Below are 25,161 nucleotides of genomic sequence, written 5' to 3' on the forward strand. Positions count from 1 at the left end.
GAACAGTAGTCAGCAAAATTCAGAATGTCTGCTAATTGAAAGTAAAAAGGAGCTAGAGTTACAGATTTCTAGATAGACTATGTCAAAAGCCAGACAGTAAATATAGAAAGAAAGTAGCACTTCCTAGGAGCAGCTGCTTAGACTCAAGCTGTGGTGGTAGGAAGGTTGCCACAAAGTAAATGCATTTTACAGGGGAAGACCTCACTCCTTCAAAGACCAAAAAGAGAGAAACATAATACGTTAATTCGGGGCACCGTTGTATGGACTAATCAGAAGTGTTGTTAACACCAAGGCTGGGGGCTACGGAGGAATTGGGATGGCAAACAAAATACATATTACAGCACAGAGCCTCTGGGAAAGATTATTCATTGCTTAGACCCAAGTTTAGTGAATACCAAGAACTGTACGTATGAGGCACTTCAACTGAAGAACAATAAAAATAGCTAGCATTTATACAGCATTTTAAAGTTCACAAAGCACTTTAATAATAACTAGCCTTTAAATAGTGTTTTAAAGTTTGCAAAGCACTTTACAAATATCTCACTTGATCCTCATAATAATTATGAGAGGTAGGTACTTTTATTGTTCTCACTTTACAGATTAGGAAACTGAGGCAGACAAAGACTAAGTGATTTGCCTAGGGTCCTCAGATCTTCCTGAATCCAGGTGCCGCACTTTATCCATGGTGCCATTTAGAAGCAAAGATTTTAAGTTGAACAGGACCTTAGAGGTCTAGTCAAACCCTTTCATTTTATAGATGTAGAACTTAAAACCCAAAGAGAAGAAGAAACCTGGCCAACTTCACATAGGTTATAGTTAAGGGGCAGAGCTAGTATTTCAGCCCAGATCTTCTTACATCAAATCTAGGGTACTTTCCGTTGTACCAAACTCACATTACAGGTACAGTTTAGTTGTGCTAACGAACAGTGCATGCAAATGAGGGGGGCAGGGGAACAGGGGAGACAGGATGAGAAAAGGTGTTATTATCAGACAATAGAGTGGAAGATCCCAAGTTTTGCTCTTTGGTAGGAGAAATGCTTTTTTAGTGGTAGCAATTCATTTATTGATTTATTGAATAGGCATATATTAAGCACCTACTATATGTTAGATGCTAGGGATACAAAATTGGGGGGGAAGGGGAGTTTTTGTTTAACATTTACCAGCATGGGGCAGCTAGGTGGCACAGTGAAAAGAGCACCAGCCCTGGAGTCAGGAGGACCTGAGTTCAAATCCGACCTTAGACACTTGACACATGTACTAGTTGTGTGACCTTGGGCAAGTCACTTAACCCCAATTGCCCTGCCAAAAAAAAACAAAAAAAAAAAACATTTACCAGCACCCCCTAAGAAGGAGGGAATCATTAAAACTGAGTGCAAACATTTATCCTGAGCCTTCTTTATACTCAGTAGAAAGCACAGTGATTGAACACTAGTGGCCCTAGAGGATTCCTTAAGATTTGGATAGGGGAAAATGGGAAGGCAGGCAAGGAACAGATTGGACAGGTGTAAAAAATTAATTATTTTTTGTAGCTTGCTCATCTTGCTCATACGTATGGAGATAGGGCCCTGAATCAAGTATATTTTATAGAACGCATAGGGCTTTCAGTGTCCAATCTAAAAAGTTCAGTGGAAATTATTAGCAAGAAGCCTGGAGGATGGGGTAGGGGAAGAGAAAGGACACAGTCATATCTTGATATATCACAGGGTTAGGTTGTCTTTTTTTTTTTGTTCTCCTTGATGATTTCTTCACTTTCCAGTCCTCTCCACTATCCTTTTTATCTGGGTTCTTTCAAATTCTCTTTTCCTTAATTTGGAAAGGACCTTAGAGATTATTTAGTCCATGGATTCTTAACCTCTTTGTGTCACAGACCCCCATGACAGTCTGGTGAAGCCTATGGATACCTTCCCCGAATAATGTTTTTAATTGCATAAAATAAATACATAGATCACAAACAATTTCACAATTATCTAGAAATAGTTATATTTTTTGAAAGTTCACAACTCCGGGTTAAGAGCTCTTGATCTAGTCCAACTTCCTAAATTTACAGATGAAGAAACTGAGACGCAGACAGTCGCGCGCTTTGTCCAAGGTCCGATACTAAGAAGCAGCAAAGCTGAGATCTTAACCCCAGCCCTGAGGATCCACATTCTGTGTTCTTTCCATTAAATGCATAGGATCAGAGATGTAAGCTAGCCGCAGGGTAGATGCTAGTGGCTGTCTTGCCTTATCGAATAACTTGTCCATTGAGCCTAAGTGACTGAGGAGAGATTTGAACTCAGGTTCTTGTGTCATGATGCAGCGTCGCTTCTTTTGCTTCTCTTCTTGCTTTAACATTCCTCGGCCTATTTTTTCACCCCTTGCTCTCCTTATCTCTTCGCTTGCCTCCTCCTCTCATACCAGCATCACCACTCCCTTCCTCTTCCCTCTTCTTTCTCCAACTCCTTCTTCCATCCTGGGCATGCCCCTTTCCCTTAGCCCCGCCCCTCTTTCCCCAGCCCCGCCTCTATCCTTATTCTTCGCTCTACCCTATTTCCACTTAGCCCTGCCTCCCGGTGCCCCAGGTCTTTCTCCATCCTCGATCCTCCTTCCGCCCCCTTCCTCTTTAGCCCTGCCCCTCTTGCACAGCCCTTACTCCAGTCGGGCTTCTGGTTCCGCCCCTTTCCTCTTAGCCCCGCCCCTCCTCTTCCCCAGCCTTTTCTCCTTTCTCACCCGTAGCCCCACCATCTTCCCCCCGGCCCGACCGGAATGAATGACAGGTTTGCCGCCGCGGCCGCTCCGCACTCTGATTGGTCGGGCGGGACGGTGACGCAAGCGGCACGCACGGTGGGCGGGCCCCGGGCTCTGGGGGGCCGGGCTCCAGGGCGGGGCCAGGGGCTCCGGGGGCGGGGGAGCCCGGGAGGCGGGAGGCTCTGGGCGGTTTAAGCGGCCTCCCCCAGCCGCCTCCCGGCCTGCCCGGCCCGGACCCCAGTCGCCCTCCCTCCGGCCCTGTCTGTCGAGCACCAGCCCGGCAGAGCTGTCTCCGGCGGGGACGGGGGGCGGGCGGCCGAGCGGGCGGTGTCCGGAGCAGCCTGAGCCCGAGCCCGGGAGATGAGGGCCCTGAGCCCGCGGGACCAGCCACGCTAAGAGCCGAGACGGAACCCCCGAGGCGCCCGGAGCATCCATGCGGTTCAAGAGCCGATTCCAGCGGTGAGCACCGGATCCCTCGAGGCCTTATCCCGACCCTGCCCCGCCTCTCGCATCCAGTCTGGCGAGGATTCCACCAGGCTCTCTCCTCCCGATCTCTCCCCCGGGGGCGATCCCATTCCACCTCCACTGGTGGATCTCTGAGAGTGGATCTCACCTCCAGCTCCAGGATCTCTCCCCCGGGGGCGGTCCCAATCCACCCCCTGCTGGTGGATCTCCAGGAGTGGATCTCACCTCCAGCTCTAGGATCTCTCCCCCAGGGTCGATCCCGTCTTACCCCCTGCTAGTACATCTCTAGGATTGGATCCCAGCTCTGATTCCAGGATCTCTCCCCTGGGCGATCCCCTTCCTTTCCCATCTGTTGGAATGGAACCCAGCCCCCTATCCACTATCTCTTCCCCATCTCCCGCGAGGGCTGGTCTCTAGCCCATACCCTCACCCCTCCTTCAGAGGGTCTCTCGGAGTGGATCTTATCTCTGTGTAGGATGTCCCCAGTGGAACTCTCCTTCGCAGAAGGGAATCCTTCTTCCTCCTCCTCCTCCCTCCCCCACCCCAGGAGCTGTTCACAGCGGCTCCCTTTGCTCTCCCTGGATCTCCCAGGATCTCCTCCCCCCACCCCCGCCCCAGTCCCCGCCTGATCTCCGTGCAGCCGCGCCGCGGGGCGCTAGGGAGCCCGTTCTTTGGCCCTATATGGCCTGGGAGCCCCAGGCTGCAGGGGCAGGATCTGAGCGCAGCTCTCTCTGCCTCCCTCCCAATCCTGCCTCCCCCCACCCTCTCGACCCCAGTCCCAGGTTGGCTCCTGGATCCATAACCACCGGACTCGCTGGGGGTCCAGGGCCCGGGCAGTCGTTTCCCCTGTGGCTGCAGCTCATGGAGTCGAGGTAAAAGCTTCAGAAAGGCAAAAAGCCGGGGCTGCTCAGCCTTGAGCATCTCCCAAGCTCTGTCGCATCCCCAGCTGCTTTATGGGGCGGCTTTTATAGCCTCGAGGGTTGAGGTGGGGGAGGGGGGAAACTGAGGCAGGCTGCTGCAGCGTCTGCTCCGCTTCTCCCTAGCTGCCACTGCATGCCTTGGCATAGCATCCTCGAGCTGTGCTATTCTTAGGCACTGAGAAGCCAAATGTTAATTTCAGCGTGAGGGATCTGTTCTCTGGCCCTCTCTGGTTAGGAGATGGGAAAGATGAACCCAGCCCTTCCTAGGAAAGACCAGGCTGGTCCTTCGTGGAAGACCTGGTTAGGATCCCACTGAGGCTGAGAGAGCTTGGCTTTGCCTCCAGGCTTCTTTTCTTCGGTACGCTAGAAATAGATGGGGGATTTGCGCATAGTTTCCGAAAGGAAGCTGGGGGTGCAGGGGGAAGAGATTTTCCTTTTTAGTTCAAGTGGGTGAAGGGTCACCTATCCGGTGGCTCTTGCCACGCTTCATCCATGTGCCTTTTGACTGGATCACGCAAACTTCCCCATTTTATGCACTTAGCAGGAGTGAGCAGCAAAAGGCTTTGTCCTGTGAGACTGGAGAAATATAATTTTCAGAGTGTTGCTATTTCAAGCCCTTTTAAGGATTTCACTGGAGTGAGGACCAATTTTGGTTGATGTCTTGAGTTTATACACCACTGGGCTTTATTTGCAGCAGAGAAAAGGGGGGAAATTGTAATTTATCTCTGAATAAAAGATCCTCTTTGATATTTTCTATTCTAGTTCCCCCACAAACTTCTTAAGCGTTCAGGACTTCTAGCTTCTTTCCTGACTCACAGCCTCCCACCCCAAACCCCCCACAAGCTATAAGGGCCTAAAATGAACAGGAATGAGGTTGGTCACATTTACTAGGAGAATGACAGGTTAAGACAGATTAATTTTTTTAGTGATGAGTATCCCTTCAACTGATTGCCTGAGAATTTTGCCCCTTCTGGGAACTTTCAGTACCCCAAATTAAAACCAAGCTTTCTGCTCAGTTCTAGTCATAACCGTGTGTTAGGGCTGGAGATTTGAAAAAACAAACCTGTGTAGAGACAAAAAGGAAGAAAATGAAGTGCATGATTGGGCCTGCTCTGTCTCTGTGGTTTATTCGATTTGGTTTTGCTTTTCCTTTGTATATACCTCTTTTGGGTTTTCCTGTTTGAGAAAGGAGCTGCAGTTTTACTGAAATCACTGCCTCCAGGTTTGTTGGTGGTCTTCTATTTTCTCCCAATGGCCTTTACATTCAATCTTAAATGGTAACTTCCCTTTCTTCACATCCTGTAATTCACTTTTATTCCATAGAAAATATGCTTCCATTTCTCATTGGATTTTTGTGTGTGTGTGTGTGTGTGAGAATACAATAAAACTGAAAGGTCTCATTTAACAAAAGAGAGCAGCATTCTGTCTCCCCAGTTCACATACTAACATGTCAAGGAGCCTATGCCGCATACTTTTAAAGAGGCAGTTTCGGGGAGGGGAGAAGACAAGGAAGGCATTTCTTATAGCTTTAGAAGCAGTCAGGATATTTATAAGTAAGTATGAGTCAAATATAGAGCTGCATGTAGTAAATGGGGGTATTTTCAGTGAAAACATTTGATTAGACTAGGTTTTTTTCAAAATGTGTCCCCACCACATTCCTACCAGCAGCTAGCAATGTTTAAAAAAAAAAGGTTGCTGACAAAATGAGATTTTCCTTACATGTATCACAAATACCTGGGAATTAGGGGGAGTATAGAAAGTGGACTTAATTTTCTCCTTTACTCAAAAATTACTTTATTCTACACTTCCTAAGTCAGTATTTATGAGTTCTTTCAATATATCTCAATCCCCAAAGCATTCTATAGATACATTATGTGGCTGTTTTAACAGTTTACAGACAATACATAGGAAGAAGGCTTTTTGGAGTACTCCTCAGGCACTCCACCTTCCCTATTAACTCCATTTTTTATGTTGTAGTTCCTACTAGAACCATTTGGGGAAAGGGAGCTATTAGGCCATCATCCTAATGAACAATTTATAGTATGAATCCCTGATGATGATAGAAGTTGTTCTTGAAGAAATGTTCCCTCAATTATGTCCCATAATGTAGAGGACAACTAATATGTAGAAGTAGGGAAGTATTCATGGTAGGTTGATATTCATAACATGATTGGATTGAAGACTGATTTATTATGCTCAGGGCCTTGGTCCTGGTTAAATACACTTTTTGTTGTTGTGCATCAAAAATATTTTAATTCTAAATGAGGTGGTGTGTTTCCTTTTGTTAAATTGAGATGAAGTTTGTTGAACTTAAAGAAACAAAATTGTTATGGAGTATCACTTTCCTGTTAAGATGGAGATAGTATTAATGTTACAGAAGAAAGGGCATTCTTCCTACTAATCCTCTGAGATCCTTTGTGATTTGCAATGCTGCTTTCAGAAAATACCTTACTTTAGGAAGAAGGAGCCCAAGAACCAGAACTAATCTGCTGGTCTTGAATCTTGATCATTCTCTCCTGCCAACATCCATTTTTTTAGCCCCAGTAAGGAGAGAGGCACTGAATGCTATGGATAGGATTCCTCTCTAATTTTGTGTTTATTTCAAAACATGGGATATCAGATGTCTAACTGTGGAGTAGGGGCGATATTACATCTATCTGGGCAGCTACCTATGTAATATAATTTAGAGAACAATGAGTCGGTCTCCCCTTCCCCCTTTCAACTCCCTTCCCTCAATCTGCTATAGTGCTTCTTTTCCACTATTGGAGATGTGTTCTTTGGATTCAGGCATTATAATCTTCAGTAATCCTTCGTTTAATTGTAGTTGTTGGACCTGGTAAGGCTAATAGAGGATATATCAGCTATTCATATTTCATTGTGAATCAGTTTTTTGTAGCAGCTTTCCAAAGCTAGGTGAGAGCAGAGCAGAGCAGAGGAAAAGGACACAGTGAGGTTATTTTTTTAACTTTATTTTTTTCCATAAACAAAAACTTATTTTCTCACCTCCCCATTAAAAAAAAAACAAAGCCCTTGTAACAGATACCCATAATCAAGCAAAATGAATTCCAGAGCAGGTACATTTTAATAGAGAGGAGGGATGAAGATAGAGCAGCCTGGATGGAGCAAAAGGTCTTGGGGAAGCAGCAGGCAATCTTTGGTTTGGGCATTAATGGCACCAAAGGATGAGGGAGAAGTTCTGTAAGTGTAGGAGGAGGAGGCAAGTGAAGGATTACTATTTTCCCTACTTAATCATTTTTGTCTTGGCTAAACTCTGTAAATGGCCATCATTTACCCAGGTTTGGTTTTGGTTTTCTCCTTCAGGAAGGTGATACTTTTCCTGTTGATGCTAGAATATTAGGTAACCTGTAGAGTATATCTATATCCATGTTAGAAGTGGGGTGTGTTTTTTTTACCATAACACTTGAGATCCTTTCTTGATCTTTATTTTGTGTGAGAACTGGTTTTTCTGTACTCAAATTCAATTCTATTTTTATTCTAGTTTGTCTTAGATGCAGTTTTGGGGGTTGGGTTTTTTTTTTGACTCTAGAAAAGAGTGTGTGGAGGTTTGGCTTCTGGCAGGAAATTGGGAAATTACAACACAATTGTTTTCAAAACCTTTTCTCCAGAGCATGGATGCTTAAGGTTCCATTGTACCCTCCAGAAAGTGCTTTTTGAAGGAGAGAAAAAGAAATGCTCTAGTCTAGGGATTCTTTACCATTTTTGTATCATGAACTCCTTTGGCATTCTGATGAGACCAATGGAGATGGACCATTCTCCAAATAATGTGTAGAAATGCATTAGATAAAATATGTATGGTTACAAACAAAACAATTATATTGAAATACACTTATCAGCCCCTTTAAAAAAAAGTTCAAGGACCTCAGATTAAGAACCCCTGCTCTAAAGGAGATAGCTGATAATCACGTCACATTTTTGCTGTCCATTAGATAAAGTTAAGGCATTGGGGGTGGGAGAGAACAAATGTAGTCTTTTTTTCCCTTAAACTTAATGTTATTTTGACATACAATGTTCAATGTGGGGATAAAATAACACATTCTATGTGAATCCATAATGTCTCATTGTGTTTAGAAGAATTTTAGGGCAATTTGTATCTGTTTCTACATAAGAGTCTCAATTTCCAATTGTGGGCCAACAATAATATAAACTGCTATTTTAGCATTAGTCTTGATGGTGGGTGGTTTTAACCCTGCTTACTCCACCCTAGATTGAGAGCTGCCAATTTCATTTAACCTCAACCATCCTGAAGCATTGCCATTCACCCTATAAAATTGTTCCTTGTAGGGTGTGCTACTTACAGATATGTTGCTATGTCTGAACTTAATGATGTGTTAGATCTTTGGACACTTTTAAAGCACCTTTCCCTAGAGTGTAATTATTTTCCTTTCTTCTAATAAGACCTATATGGCAACACACTGGTCCTGAAGGAAATTAGCAAAACTATTTGAGGGATTGTCAGGAGACCAGAAATGTTTCTTGAAGTCTACACAAGTACATGAAAAGACAGTTTAAAAGAATTTTGCAGCGCTTCACCATGTAATTCTTTAACAATTAGTTTCCAAACAAAGTAGTAAATGCAGTTCAACAAATATTTGTTAACTGCCTGCAAAATGACTGGCACCTCAGTCAGTCTAGGTTACAAACTATGATCATTGTACAGGTGACCAATCTATGTAGAAATTCATTACTGGAGGTCTTATTTTCATGCTCGTTCTCAAGACCAGGTCTTACTTGACTCCAAAGTGGGTGTGTTTGGTTTCATTTGTCCATAAAAATAGGTGTTATTTTTTTTAATAGCTTGGGACTCAGATGCTAGGTCTAGCTTAGGGCAGCCTGAATACGTCTGCTTAGTTTGGCCTGGTCCCGTCTGCCATGTGAGACACTAAGCTCCTTCAGATTTGCTCCAGGATTCCCATTAGATATGGAAGAGTCTTGTTCGTCCATCAAGAAAGCAACCTTCCAAAGAGAAAGGAGGTTCTATGCTGATTGTCCTAAGTCAGCTTCTCAAATTGTCAACTAAACTGTCCAGAAGAAAACTCAACTTTCTCCTGACGGAATAAAAGCAAAGTAATGAGTACTCCTGGTGAGGCTTAGAGCCTTCCTCACTTATTCATGTAGAGAGCAGGGGACAGTCTGCCTGCTTATGTTAGGCTTGAGCTAGCAGAGTATCATTTATTTACGCTGCTCGGTGTGGGAGCATGTTCTTTGTAACATAATATCGGGGAACAAGTTGGACAGCCCTGATAATCATGTGGGCTTAGGACTCTGGGACGTGGATAGTTAGTGCACAGAAAACACCTGCGGATGTTTATATGGAAGGGTATCTAACTTGAATATTCTGAGCAGTATAGTAGAAGTCATTTCAAATGCATCATCTTCCTTTGGTTTTAATGACCAGAAGAGTGCCCTATGTTTGCATTTGTATAAGTTTAGAAAAACACATTATTGGTTGAGGAGGTCTTGTTTTTTCTTTTAAATGAACCAAAGGAACAATTAGCTAAACATACAATATGCTACAGATGTTTTGCTGTGTTTAGTATATATATTTACTGTAACTTGTTTTTTTCCCCTCTAGCATTTACTAAATAAAATAGGTAACATTTATTCACTAAGGTTTGCAAAGCACTTTACACATTATCTCAATTTAATACTGACAACAACCCTGTGAGGGAAGTGCTAGTATTTTCCCCCTTTTACAGGTGAGGAAACTGAGACTGAGAGAGGGTAAGGTTACTTAGCAGTGTCAAACCACTAAATAAAGCATTTGAGGCAGGATTTGAACTCAGATCTTCCTGACTTCAAGTTCAGTACCACCTAGTTGCCCACCATAACTTCCAATATTTTGGTTTTGTAAGTAGGCGTTTCTAATCACCGCTTCCTCATCTGCCACATACAAGGCATGCCTACCTATCCTTCACCATTGCTTTCCTAACATGATGTCTGTTTGTTTTTACCAGGTTCATGAACCATCGAGCCCCAGCCAACAGCCGCTATAAACCTACTTGCTATGAACATGCAGCTAACTGTTACACACATGCAGTGAGTAGCCAGCGTCTAAATTCTTCCCAGTGATCAGTAGTGGGGTTCTTAGTATTAGCTGTAATACACAATCAATGCAATTTGCAATCTGTGAGCCGAGGAAGACTGGCAAAGTGATGCTTACTTACTACCAGGGTGTCTATGTTGAGTCACCCTGGAAACTGCAATCTTCTTTCAAATAAGTGAATTTTATCCTGGCTTTGCTCTCTCTGATGAAGTTTTTATAAAATGAATAATCATGCGTACTTGTGATAAATAAAGAGAATTATTTTAAGAAGAATGCGAACTCTAACAGATAATATTTCACCTTTTTCAAATGTTCCTTAACTCTTTTTTTTGGCCTAAAATGGCAAAAGTTATTGGGAGACTACCTTTTCCCAGGGATACCTTAAAATTTAGTGCCCACCTTCAGACTGCAGCCTAATCCAAACTTTTTAGGTCCAAGATAATTTAGTAAATAATTTTCTCTGCTGAATTGGCATGGGGGTTTATAAAAATGTTTTTGGGTGAAAATAGCATAAGTGCAACAACACAAGCAAATTCTAGGCCCTTGAGGGAAGGCAGTAGGGGCTAGTTTATAAAAGCAGTAATGTATACCCTCTTAGAGGATAGAAAAAGGTACTAAATCATTTTAGCCAGTGTAGCAGCTATTACTCTGCCATATCATTGTGCTGAGTGTATACCAAAGCACTGGGATCTTTACACAGAATGGTTTCCACATCATATAAGAAGCAACTGAAGGAACTAGGGAATGTTTAACCTGGAGAAGAGAGGATTGAATGGGGGTAGGGAAGGGTTGTCAGGTGAAGGGGAAATTAGTCTTGTTCTGTTTGGCCAGAAAGAGCAGATCCCTGGTTTAGCCATGGACTGAAGTTGCAAAGAGAGATGTTCAAAGTCAATGTTAGAAAAATCTTCTCTAAAATCAGAGTTGTCCAAAAGTGGAACTGCCCACCTTGGCCAATAATAGGTTCCTTCTCGTGGAAGGTCTTTGAGCATGAGCTGGATGCCTGTTTGTCTTGTGTGTTCTAGTTGGGATTTCTATTTGGGTATAGGTTGAGTTAAATGACTACTGAGCACCATTCCAACCACACATCCTTTGATCCTATGAAATTCACTTGAATAGTTGTATCTTCGTTCCCTTAGCCCTCATTCCTTTCCCAGTGTATAATCACCTGTCTCTTCCTCTCAGAAATCATGAAGTTGAATAATCCCTGAGCAAATCAGCTTTTATAATTGGATTACTTGATCATCAAGTATTCTTATTCACTAATGGTTTAGTTTAGTTTTTTAAGTCATTTGTCCATTGCTTAGGATAAACCAAACTTCGTAAAGCTTCTTTTCTATGTGTGTTAATACCAAGATTAAGGTATTGTAGCCTAAGAAGTCTAAAACAAGTTCTACTGGGGGTATACTTGAATGTCTTTTAGAGATGGATATAAAATATCAGTTAAATACATGTTATTATAAGGAACTGGATTTTAACACTTTGCATAATTGAATATGTAGCTCTAGATAGATCTATGTTTTCTCCCATCGAGGAGATAAAATGTTGAAATTCCAAAAGACCCCTTTACAAGATGATTCCTCCTTAAAGTTGGTCCCATAGTAGAGATTCCATGGATCATGACACTCCAGTGTACTTTGGTTTTGGACCGAGTCCCAGTTTCAGGACAGTGGTAGATGTTCAGTAATGGGAGAGGTGCTGCCCTACCTATGGTTTCAAACTTCCTTTCAAATGCCATATGGCTTAACTTGTTCCCTATTGCACTAAGGATTGTACAAGTTAGAGCCACAGAAGACTTGAGAGATCACAGTCCAACCCCTCTGTTTTATAGAGGTGCAAATTACTATTTTGTTAGGAGTGAGGAGGAGGTGTCTGGACTTAGTATTCTATCCCCAGGTCAGGAGCCTCAAGATGAGGAAAATTCTCCACTTCTGTAGATCTACAGTTTCTAGTTTTGGAAAGTTGCCTGAGGCACTGAGTGTTTAAGGGACTTGCCCAGGAACAGACAGCAAGTATGGGTCAAAAGCCAATAGGGACTCCTCGGCAGGCCCGTTAGCCACTGCGCCCTTCTTCCCCTCCCCCACAAATGTACAATGAACCTAATCATTTTGAAAATATAATTGATTCTGAGGACAGTTGTTTGCTGATAAACCATTAAGAAAGTCTAGTCTGAGGTATAATTGAGCTACCAAGAATAAAAATGAAAGCTTAGCTTATAACCTTGTTAGGAGAGGGTGTTTTTTTCTCCAGAACTCATAGATATATAGTAGCCTCTCCAGATAGAATATATTGATGAAAAAAACACACACACACACACACACACACACATACACTTACACATACTTATTTAGCTTATTTATATAGTACCAACCAATAAAAATTCGATCCTTAGATACATTTGTATATTGAAATAAGCATGATAATTGAGTTTTTAAAAGATAACGTTAATGGTACCAGTAGAATTGCCTGTACTTTAGTCTTGTACATAAAACAAGTATGTATATGCAGACCGTTAGATAATATGAATACTGCATAGGTTGTGTTTAAGATGAGGCTGAAACAATTGTTAAAAGTTTGTTTTTTGGCTCTCCATTCCTTCTTGTCTTGTTGTCACTTCTGTGAGTTTCATAAGGGAAGCAACAGACTCACGCTATATAAATAACAAAATCACCCCCACACTGAAGAGTTGAAAGGGAAGTTGGTCAATTAAACGGGAAATCCTCTAGGACACATAGGAGGGGTATGACCTCATGTTCTTTGAAGTACATCAAGTTTAGATGTTGCAATAAGGAGAGCTGTGTTAGAGAGACAGTGGAAATCTTTACAATTTATATCCAGGATTAGATTTTTCTAGTTCAGATATTAGGTTGCTTATTTCTCTTGGGGAGTGGGGACTAAAAGACCCCTATATTATAGATATTTTTAAAAATCTGTGTCAGACAGAGAGTATAGAAAATAAACCAGAAAGGAGAATTCCTTCTGCCTCTGAGATTCTGGTCTGTCTTAACAGTGATATTGTATAACTGAGTTTTAGGGGAGAGCTTTTTCGTGTTAAGAGAAGGCCTTGTAAAAAGACTTACAATTTGCAGATGTCCAAAGCTTGACAAAAAGGCTTACATAGTACTACAAAAATCCCATTTGGGATATTTTAAGCAAGAATTTTAAATTGAGTCTAGCAAGTAGGATGAAGCATTTGATTTCATAAATTGGGGTAGGTGATATGGTTGCTAGCCATTGAACATTAGTGACAATAGCCAGTCCAAGAATCTTCAACTCTATGCAGGCTTTATTATGATTACCCAAAAGCAGGAATTTTATTTTATTTTTCTGAGATGGATAAGAACACACAGGTGATATAAAGGAATAAAGTTCTAAATTCAATAAAACCTAACAATTTATCTGTGCTATTTCCATAGCTCCTCATTGTTCCTGCTATTGTGGGGAGTGCCCTCCTCCATCGACTTTCAGATGACTGTTGGGAAAAGATCACAGCATGGATTTATGGAATGGGCCTATGTGCCCTCTTCATTGTTTCCACAGTGTTTCACATTGTTTCATGGAAAAAGAGTCACTTAAGGTATGACAAACAGCCTTTTCTTTTAGTAGATGAACCCATTTGGATTGAAAATACGTGTGTGTGTGCGCGCGCGCGCGTGTGTGTGTGCGCATGCACATGTGTGTGCACACGTGTGTGTGTGTGTGTGTGTGTGTGTGTTGTGGCAAGGCAGATTATAATTTAGGCAAAAATGAAATAAGTTCCTGCTTTGCAGATTCTTATACCATTCCATTCTTCATTTCTTGATATGATTTTCTTTGGTTTAGAGTTTTTCACACTTCTCTGGCTACAGCTCACCATTCCTTGGCTTGAAATATTTTGTAAAATTCATAAACACTGGTTTTAAAGGCTACAGGATGTGATAAAGGGAGAGGGGAAGAAGATCAAATAAATTTTAGATGCTGTCAAAAAAAATTAGCACAAATATTTTTGACACATAATTTCTTGTCTCATTTCTGAGAAACAGTGTGATGTCATGGATAAAGAGCTGGCCTCAAAGCCAGAAAGACATGGCTTTAAGTCCCATCCTTGACCAGTATTGACTGAGTGGCCCTTGGCAAGTCACTCGACCTCTCAGTGCTCAGTGCCACTGGTGCTAAACTCAAATAGAAAAAGATCGATGCCGGCAATATATTGACACAGGAAACCACAAGTTAACGTTACCTATGCTGTATTGAATTTTTATTTTATTAAATATTTTCCAATTACATTTTAATCTCATTTAGGCTGTCCTTTTGCAAGTGGGCCTCAAGTCTGACACCTACTCTAGTCCAGGGCTTCTTAATCTTTTTCCACTTTTTGACCCCTTTTGGTTTTTGTTTTTGTTTTTTTTTTGGGCAGTGTTTGTTGGTGCTACATGGCCTGGGGGCTTGCACAGTGCAAAATACACATGCTTTGTGTTTAGAACCAAGGCTGCAATTTTGCTTGATGCAACATGGGCAAGCACTGCCAGAAACATCTCAGATTCATTACTCATTTGATTTTTAATTAATTTTTGGTTGTTGCACATTCAGAAATCTTTTACTGTTGCCAAATTTTCCAGAACCTGTAGTTTAAGAAGCAGCGCTCTAGGCCACTTTCTAAGAATATAAGTTATAGAGAACATACTGATCTGCATTGGCAGGGGGAGTTTCCTTACTGGGAGTTGAATACAATCATAAGATCAGTCCTTACTCATATTTTACATCCAACATTTTTGACCCACACCATTATCTTGACTTCCTTCTTGGTAATTCTGATCTCATAACTTCTCTGCTCAAAGCCTGTTGATGTTTTTCTTCGCCCACCAAGTAAATTTCAGATTATTTTGCTTGGCCTTTAAGATCTCTCCCCACCTACCATCATTATTCCTCTTCAGATTTATATCACTCCCTTTTACGTATTCTAGGCACCAGTCAAACTCTGGCTTTGCTCTCGTTGGTCCCTACACTCAAGAGCCAAAATACCTGTTGACTCCTAAAATCCGGCTCCAATACCACCTTCACCATGAAGTCTTTCTTCCTTTATGCTTCCAGTAGTTAGAAATAATTATCTTCCCAGATCTCAAACAGCCCTTTGCTTGAAGTTTTCCATATTCGTTGTGTACTCTATAGTTATTTGTACATATTTCACATGCCCCCCGACTCCCACTTTGCTATAGGCTACTTAAAGTGAGGGACAAGGTCTTCTCTATCTCACACAGCTCTTTGCTCAGTGCACACTAGATGCTTGATGTTTGTGTAACTGAATTGAAGTATGCAACACATGGGTGGGATGAATCTTATCACTCAAGTTTTCTCACAGAACCTTTAACAACGACCCAAAGAATATAGTTTGATGAACATGGCCTTAGGAAATAGCTGCCAGGAGTTGGTGCACACGGTAACCACAAGTAAAATTGTATTGACTATGCAGGACATAGTGCTAGAAATCTTAGGAACTACTTGTTTCAAGCTCATTTTCTCAATATTCTTTCAATATTTAAGGTCAGGGTGTTTACTTAAAAATTTAGCCCATCTCCAAAGATATTAAGGATTATTTGAATTTCTTGAATCTTGCTTTGAATGTAGTTGTCGTTATACAAGGCTACATTTTATACAATGTCATGGCCCTAAATCTACTGTCAAAGATGAGATCAATTTATGCCATTTTATAGGCAAGAAAGAAAATAATTATTAAATGATATCTTAGCCTGAAAGAGCCAAACCCCCATTGAAAAGGAAGTCTCCTAAGCAAGAAGCCAAGATAGGAAATCGTATGGCCTGGCAGAAAGGATGCTGGACTCATAATCAGGAAGACCTGAGTCAAATCCAGCCTTGGATACTCACCAGCTATGTGACTCCAGGCGAGTCACTTAACTTCTCTGAGCCTCATCTTCCTCATCTGTATAATGGAGAGGATAATACCCATGGTTCCTACTTTGTAGAGTTGTTGGGCTCTAATAATAAGCTAATAATCTAATCAGCTAATAAGCTAATCAATCAACAGCCATTTATTGAGCATGCTCCAGGTGCTTTGCAAATTTTCAAATGCTGTCAATAGTTATTCTTATTATTTGTTGATTTGTACAACTTGTCTGAGTAGCCCAAAACAACCAACTGTTGCAAAATGCATCAATTGAAAGCAATTTAATTGCCCCCAGGTTAGATATTTTTAGTTACAAATTCTAGCACCCATCACGAATCTACATACAAAGCTTTAAAGGAGAAAATTATGAATTTGAAATCTTCAAGGTAAGGGCCCACAACCGATGCTTGAATTGCCTTTTGGAAATGGGCTTCAAGTGTTTTAACAGTAGGCAAAGTGGGCTTGGCAATTCGTAAATTCCAAAATGAAAGGCCTTTAGTTTGTCATCTACTCATCATCTCACAGCAGACGCCACAGAGATCAGCTGGTTCATCCCCTCGTTTGAGAAAACTAAGGCCAGAGGAGGTTAAGTGACTTGCCTCTCAGTCACAAGCTACATGTGGTAAGGCCAAGATTTAAACCCCAGGCCTCAGATTCCAAGGCCAGGGCTTTCTTCATTTCCACAGTCCTGCATCCTCTTCTCAAAGATTACGCTTTCAGTAGAGCTCTTTGTGACCAGCATTCCTATCTGTCTTAGTCCACTACTTTTCCTACTGCATGGTAGAGTGCCTGGCACTTAATAAACACCTCATAAATGTTTGTTGATTGATTTATGGCATTTTTTTCCTATATTGAAACAAAGTACTCATAATAACTACAAATAAAACTCCATTGGCAAGCTGTTTCTCAGTAGATATGTGGTCAAAGGATATGAACAAAGCGTTTTCCAAGGAAGAATTGCCAACTATAAATAATTATATGAAAACATGCTCTAAATCACTAATAGGAAGAGAAACAAAAAGTAAACTACAATTGAGGTTGTACTGCACACCATGAGAATAGGCAAAAATAGCTAAAAATAGAAACAACTAATATTGGAGGGGCAGGAGGACAGGCACACTAATACATTTTAGTGGAGCCGTGAAATCGTCCAGCTGTTCTGTATATCAGCTTGGAATTATGCAAGAAAAGTTATAAAATTGTCTATACTCTTTGACACAGTAATTCTACTACTAAGTACATATCCCAAAAAGTCAAAGAGAAAAAAAGTACCCTATATACTAAAATATTCATAGCAATTTTTTCTGGAAGCAAAGAACTAGAAAAATGTCTAGAAGAATGAGATTATGACTATGAAATATCATTGTACAGCAAGAAATGACAAGTATTCGAAATTCAGAGAAACAAGGGAAGATTTATATGAACTGATGCAGAACAAAATAAGCAGAAAACCAAGGGAACAATACACACAACAGGCTACAATAACATAAATAAAAAGAGCCCTAAAAGAAAATGGAAGTCCCGGAGAATAAAGAGTGAAATATAGTTTACCTCCTTCTTCTCACCAGAGAGACAGGGCACTCCTGAGATAGAATATTATATACATTGTCAGGTACAGTCACTGTATTGTGTGCTTTTGCTTAATAGTTTTTGGGGGGGCAAGAGGAGAGGTTGTTAGAAACAGAACTAGGGAGACATTGAGATGACTAAGGTAGAAAGACAAAAACCATCAACAAGATGTAAAGAAAAAAAAACTCCCTTGGCTTTTTGGGTCATACTGCTCCAAAGCCCTAGAGGCTAGTCAACGAGCATAATAATTTATTATCTTGGCACAAGCAAATGCTTGTGGTTACTTCAACAGGCTTACTTTGACATTCTGATTTCTGAATCAATAAAGATTTATAGATGCTTGCTTCACAACATTCAGAGCCACTTTGCCATGAGCTAGAGAAATGGCAAGAATGCAAAGTAAAGGGCACCATAAGCCATGTAATAAAATGCCTGAATTTTGCTGTTTCCTGAAAGTTTATTCAAATACCAATATACAGCCTCTTGTCACAGAGGTTATACTTGTCACAGGAAACCTTGACTGTAAAGTATCCTGTACAGTACAGCTACTGGGTAGTATATCTCAGCAAGGAAGGGTGAAGAGAGGAGGGGACAGGTTGGGAAAGGATCATCTAATGAAGCTTATAAAGTTTGTTTTACAGTGGGGTACAGGCAATGGACTAGGAGAGAGATCCTGGTAGAGAATTAAAAATTGTTGGGTGTTACACATCCATCCTTTCCTTAAATTCCTTCTGTGAGCTCAAAGGTTGCAAGATGAATAGATTCATTGCTCTTAGTGGTCCTTTCTAGCTCTAGATGTACGACCCTCCCCCTCCCCCACTGAGTTGTTTTGATGAATAGAGCATAGTACAGTAGAAGGGCAAGACCAAATGCCAGTTTGCCACAAACCCTTAACTGTTCCAAATTCTCTCCCCTCTTCCCTCCCTACCCACCCTCCCTAAGAAGGCAAGCAATTCAACATAGGCCACATGCGTGTCATTATGTAAAACCCTTCCACAATACTCATGTTGTGAAAGACTAACTATATTTTGCTCCTTCCCAACCTATCCCCCTTTATTGAATTTTCTCCCTTGACCCTGTCCCTTTTCGAAACTGTTTGTTTTTGATTACGTCCTCCTCCTATCTGCCCTCCCTTCTATCATCCCTGCTTTTTTATCTTCTTCCTCATTCTTTCCTGTGGGGTAAGATACCCAATTGAGTGTGTATGGTATTCCCTCCTCAGGTCCAATCCAATGAGAGCAAGATTCATTCATTCCCCCTCACCTGCCCCCTCTTCCCTTCCTACAGAACTGCTTTTTCTTGCCACTTTTATGCGAGATAATTTACCCTATTCTATCTCTCCCTTTCTCCCTCTCTCAATATATTCTTCTCTCATCCCTTAATTTGATTTTATTTTTTTAGATAGCATCCCTTCATATTCAACTCACCCTGTGCCCTCTGTCCATATATATATAGATATAGATACACATACATACACACACACACACACACACATATATATGCATATTCCCTTCAGCTACCCTAATACTGTGGTCTCATGAATCATACACATCATCTTTCCATGTAGGAATGTAAACAAAACAGTTCAACTTTAGCAAGTCCCTTGTGATTCCTTTTTTCTTGTTTACCTTTTCATGCTTCTCTAGATTCCTGTGTTTGAAAGTCAAATTTTCTATTCAGCTCTGGTCTTTTCACTGAGAAAGCTTGAAAGTCCTCTATTTTATTGAAAATCCATATTCTGCCTTGGAGCATGCTACTCAGTTTTGCTGGCTAGGTGATTCTTGGTTTTAATCCTAGCTCCATTGACCTCCGGAATATCATATTCCAAGCCCTTCGATCCCTTAATGTAGAAGCTGCTAGATCTTGTGTTATCCTGATTGTGTTTCCACAATATTCAAATTGTTTCCTTCTGGCTGCTTGCAAGCTACAATATTCCTAGGAGTTTTCTTTTTGGGATCTTTTTCAAGAGGTGATTGGTGGATTCTTTCAATTTCTATTTTACCCTCTGGTTCTAGAATATCAGGGAAGTTTTCCTTGATAATTTCTTGAAAGATGATGTCTAGGCTCTTTTTTTGATCATGACTTTAAGGCAGTCCAATAATTTTTAAATTATTTTCTTGGATCTGTTCTCCAGGTCAGTGGTTTTTCCAATGAGATATTTCATATTGTCTTCCATTTTTTCATTCTTTTGGTTCTGTTTTATAATTTCTTGATTTTTCATAAAGTCACTAGCTTCCACTTGCTCAAATCTAATTTTTAAGGTGGTATTTTCTTCACTGGTCTTTTGGAGCTCCTTTTCCATTTGGCTAATTCTGCCTTTTAAGCCATTCTTCTCCTCATTGGCTTTTTGGAGCTCTTTTGCCATTTGGGTTAAGTCTATTTCTTAAGGTTTATTTTCTTCAGTATTTTTGGGTCTCCTTTAGCAACTTGTTTTTCGTGGCTTTCTTGCATCAATCTCATTTCTCTTCCCAATTTTGCCTCTACTTCTGTTACCTGCTTTTCCAAATCCTTTTTGGGCTCTTCCATGGCCTGTGACCAATTCATATTTTTCTTGGAGCCTTTTGATGTAGGCTCTTTGACTTTGTTGACTTCTTCTGCCTGTATGTTTTGATCTTTTTTGTCTCCAAAAAAAGATTCTGTAGTCTGAGTCTGAGTCCATTTTCGCTGCCTGGTCATGTTCCCAGCCAACTACTTGACCCGTGAGCTTTTTGTCAGGGTATGACTGCTTGTAGAGTAGAGAGTACTTTGTCCCAAGCTTTGGGGGCCTTGCACTGCTGTTTTCAGAGCTACTTCTAAACAGCAAGCTCTGCCACACCAGTACTCCTCCTCCCCCAAGAACTGCCAACCAGGACCACAACCCAGATCCAAGCAGGGCAAAGCAAGAGAACTCTGCCTCTGCCTCAGCAAAGCAATCCCTGCACTCCCTCACTGTTCTGCCGCTTGATTCCTCCCACCGAGTGGGCCTGGGGCCAGAAGAAGCCACCTCTGGAGCTCTGGAAGCACCTGCAGGAGCTTCCTGCTGTTGCCATCTCTGCTGCCCCCAGGGCTGGGGCCAGACCGCGTACTTCTTACCCAGATCCAGCAGTTTTCCCACTAATGTGCTCCGTTGTCTTTGGCATTTGTGGGTTGAGAAGTCTGGTAACTTCCACAGCTCAGTGATTTATGGCCCTGACACCTCCTCCGCCCAACTGGTGTGTCCTGGCCAGGCCCACGCTGGACTGCACTCCACTCCCAGCACAGTGTGATAGACCCTTCCCAGCGACCATCCAGGCTGTCTTGGGCTAGGGACCTGTTTCCCTCTGTTATTTCATGGGTTCTGTAGCTCTAGAATTTGTTCAGAGCCATTTTTTACAGGTGTTTGGAGGGATTTGGGGCAGAGCTTAAGCGAGTCCCTGTTTTCCAGCTGCCATCTTGGCTCCACCCTCTGAAGAATGTTTTTGTAGTACATACAGAGAAATTTATACGTCAAAGAGATTTTGAATAAAATGGGTTCTAGAAATTAAACAAGTATCTCATGAACATATTGTTGTTTAGACACTGAGGGCGATATATTTCTGCTTCCAGAGTAAGCTGTTTTTAATTAGAGGAAATAAAATGGGTTTTGAAAAAATAGCCCTTCAGAAGGGGTGCAGTTCATTTTGCTAGATAATTGGATGAGGGATGAGAGGAGGTGCTCAGATACTTTTTCATTTGCCCATCTCATTGAGAGTGTCTAATTGCCTTTTCTGTTTTTAAGAACAAAATATTCATAAGAGAAGTTCGATTTGCATTGTCTATTATTTTGTTTTTAAAGACTTGGGACTACCATGAGAAAATAGTACAAAAATGTTGTGGAAATTGCAGCATGATAGGAGTAGTCTTTACTGTGCACCATTTCTAGGAAAAAAAGATATACCTCAATATTTTTATCTTATCTGCTAGGACAATGGAGCATTGTTTTCATATGTGCGATAGAATGGTGATCTATTTCTTCATTGCAGCCTCCTATGCACCATGGTAAGAAACTTTCTATTTTTAAGATAGTACTTTCTGGTTTCTTCTTGTATCTATTTTTTGGCTGGGTTTTGTTGTTCTTGCCAGGGTGTTTATTATAGCTTTAGTAAATGCTGCTTTTTGTTTAAAAAAAATAGTTCTTATATGTACCTTTGCCACTTAGAGTACACTTACTTAAATATACTCAAATGAGCATACTCATTTGCCATTGTCTATTAAGAATAGAGGCTTTTTTTTTGGTTCTTACTTCCATCTTCCTCACTTGCCAAGTTAATCCTGTGCAACTATGATATTCCAAATACTTTTTCCCTATACTAAATATCTTTAAAAATTGTATTCTACTTATTTGATCCTCATATCCTTTTTTGTTCAGATCTAATAATGCCTTTGTTGCTCTGAAAAAAAAGCCTTTCCAGATTAAAAAAAAAAAGTTCTTACCACAAAGGAAGTTTTTAATCTCTTTCAAAAATCTCACTATGCCAGCAACTGCTATAGATCGCTAGAAGTAGTTGGCCTCTGGGTCTGGCTATAGCAACACACTTGGTTCTTAGAGGCCTACTAACATGGTGCTATAAAAACAAACCCTGCTGATTTCATAACATGATCCAAAATTGTGTGGGCCCAAAAGCCAGAGGCTTAGAGAATCAGCCTGAGTTCAGCACTCTTTTAACGAAGACTCATTGAAAAAACTCTATCGAATGGCTTGTCCGAGCAGTCCCTCTCATTATAGCATATGAGACAATTGATACTTGTACTGAAAAAAATAGCAGTTATATCTCTGTGATCTACATGCAGGCTTTTATCAAAGGCTCTCTGAGTTTCAAATGCAATATGCTCATCTGCTCACAGTTAGAACTGACAAGAAACAGAAGCCGTAGCAGCATCCCACTTATGTAGAACTGAAGAGACGTACCTACAAATGGCTATCTTCAGTTTAGCCCAATTTTAATCCATTTTTAGGATCAGAGAAACCCCAAATCACCTATTCATGTTGAATGCATTGTTTTCATTCAAGTTTTTTTCTTCTCCAGTTACATCTTCTAGAGTTAATTTTCTGTTCTCGTGGTTAGGGGGAGGAAAACACACTAATCCCATTCATTTATCACTTCTGCTCTTGTTGTCATTTCTACATTTTTAGGTTAAATCTCCGTGAACTTGGACCCCTGGCATCTCATATGCGTTGGTTTATCTGGCTCATGGCAGCTGGAGGAACCATTTATGTATTTCTCTACCATGAAAAGTAAGAAATTGATTGTTTGCGTTTAACTTTACGATTCAACTTTGATTCCTTAAGTACACAACTTTGCTATTCCTATTTTACAACTTCAAAATAGTAGAAATACATAAATAGGATACAAACTTTTTTTCAATGAATGCTTAGATCCATTTGGTGTAAAAGTTTTATAGAAAAATTATTGTCTCAAGAACAGTAGGTGTGTGGAGCTGTGATACATATACAAATAAATTAAGATACATGATGCCCTGGGATGGAAATATTTGTTTGTATACAAAGTAGAATATATCAGTATATTGAATTTATGAAGAAATGGAAGAAAATATAACTGAAAGTTAGGTGCTTAGAACTTGAAAGGGCCTTAGAAATTTTGAACACACTGTCAGACATGGTTGCATGTCAGTTATAACTATTTTTCTTTGTTATAAGGGAGGGAGGGCTTAGTGGAGGAAGTAGAGGATATCAAGAAATGACTTCTACAAAAACAAGGCAACAATAAAAACTGTCTTTAAAAAAGGATTACTTATTAAACAAAGAATGACAATGGATGGCATAGAGAAGGAAGAACATTTCAGAAAGGAAAACAGCATAGCCACGTATGAACATGGTAATAGGGAATGGGCAGGGGGAGCTGGTACAGTAAAGAGATGAGCCTGACTGGAGTGAAGGTTATCTCGTGCTAGGGAGAGAGAAGGTTGATTTGTAAGACAGGACTTTGACTATGACACATGAATCTACAGGACATGATAAAGATTTTGAGGGTGTTCGTCTTCTAATGAAACTTAAATTGCTCCACAAGCAAAAAAAAAAACAAACCACCCCCCCCCCCAAAAAAAACGCTTAGAGACTATCTAGTCCAACCTGATTGTTTTACATCTACTGACAAACAGCCTCCCAAAGTTCAAAAGACTTAATCTATGGTCATGTAATATGGATGGTCTGAGACTCTGGTCTTCTACTCTGCTGCCTCTTCTGTTAAACCATATTGCCTCCACCATAATTTGAAATATTATTAGCATACTTAGGAACTTCCTCATTAGTTAGAATCTATTAAAATACTACCTTTGTTAGAGTTACTGTTGTATCTCTCAGAACCAAACATAATTCACATTTATCACTGAGCATATTTCCCTTTTCAAAAGTTGAAATGAAAGTTGTCATTTCTGACATCAGAAATTTTAACATTAATTTCCATTTACATACTCCTCCTTGTCAAAGTATATAACCCTGGGGTTATTAATCTTTTGTTTGTTATGAACCCCCATTGGAAGTCTGAAGAAGCCTTCTCAGAACACATATACACACATAGGCATTTATATATATATATATGTACATGTACACACACACACACACACACACACACACACACACATATATATATATATACATATATATATTTTTTAACCAAGTTCAGAGAACCTAGGTTAAGAGCCCCTACTATAATCTGGTTACTACAAGAATGATGTAACGTCATAGAATAGAAAGAATACTGTGACTGGGCAACTCTTAGCCATTCTGGCATTGGACTTGTGTAACAGGCCCAAATTTGAGTCCTAGCTCCACCGATTACTGTCTTTGTGATTCTGGGCAAGTCCTACTTACACATAAAAGTATAAGGAAATCTGGTAAACATAAATAGTCTTTCTTAGAGACATTAGACCTTCTGTAGCCTCATGATGAGCCTCTGTTTCATTGGAACTTTTTGCAGACTAAGGAGTTCCTGTTCCTTGCTCCCCATCTCCATAGAGCTGCTCTTATGCCTCTTGTAGCCTATAGCCTAAAACTAGAATTCCTTTCCTCAGTCCTTCCAAGCATACATCCTTTGTCCTTTAACGAAAGGCTCCATGTTGGAACAGAAAGATAAACATGAAACACAGGGTCAGGGAATAGGTTTCAGCTAACAGTAGTTGACATTTGCCAAAAGATGTTTGCCAGGTAAGGATTTGAGTGTGCCACCTTTTAAAATTCTTTGCCTTTGTTATTCAGCTGCAGTTGCTTTAGTGTGGGGTCTCATGGACTCCTTCCAGGATAATGCATTTCGTTTGAATAGCTAAAATTTTACATATCTTTTCAAAGGAGAAGAGGAAAAAAGCATGGAAGTATCTTGTTTGGTGTGATAGAAATACACATTCTTGGTATAACTCTGTTTTATTCCTCTAGGTATAAAGTGGTTGAGCTCTTTTTCTATCTGACAATGGGATTTTCTCCTGCCTTGGTAGTAACATCAATGGTAAGAAATGTAATCTTTTTTTTGGTGACCTCATGATCTTAACTTTCAAAAAAAAATCATTAGGGGATCCATATGGCCTTT

The 25,161-nt window shown here is 40.6% G+C and overlaps 1 protein-coding gene across 2 annotated transcripts in view; it reads left to right on the forward strand.

Moving 5' to 3' along the window:
- The first annotated feature begins 2,869 nt into the window (after positions 1 to 2,869).
- The window catches only part of MMD (monocyte to macrophage differentiation associated), a 30,177-nt gene continuing 7,885 nt past the window's right edge, over positions 2,870 to 25,161 (forward strand). The window contains exons 1-7 of one of the 2 annotated variants that reach the window (XM_036757338.1): positions 2,870 to 3,186; positions 3,969 to 4,064; positions 10,088 to 10,169; positions 13,590 to 13,750; positions 21,545 to 21,619; positions 22,755 to 22,856; positions 25,011 to 25,080. In XM_036757338.1, coding sequence (XP_036613233.1) covers positions 3,161 to 3,186; positions 3,969 to 4,064; positions 10,088 to 10,169; positions 13,590 to 13,750; positions 21,545 to 21,619; positions 22,755 to 22,856; positions 25,011 to 25,080 — 612 coding nt within the window. In that variant the 5' untranslated portion in view covers positions 2,870 to 3,160. The remainder of the gene's footprint in view (positions 3,187 to 3,968; positions 4,065 to 10,087; positions 10,170 to 13,589; positions 13,751 to 21,544; positions 21,620 to 22,754; positions 22,857 to 25,010; positions 25,081 to 25,161) is intronic. The other variant, XM_036757339.1, reaches the window with a different exon arrangement.

Source organism: Trichosurus vulpecula, chromosome 4, assembly GCF_011100635.1.
Source record: "Trichosurus vulpecula isolate mTriVul1 chromosome 4, mTriVul1.pri, whole genome shotgun sequence".
NCBI classification, from domain to species: domain Eukaryota; kingdom Metazoa; phylum Chordata; class Mammalia; order Diprotodontia; family Phalangeridae; genus Trichosurus; species Trichosurus vulpecula.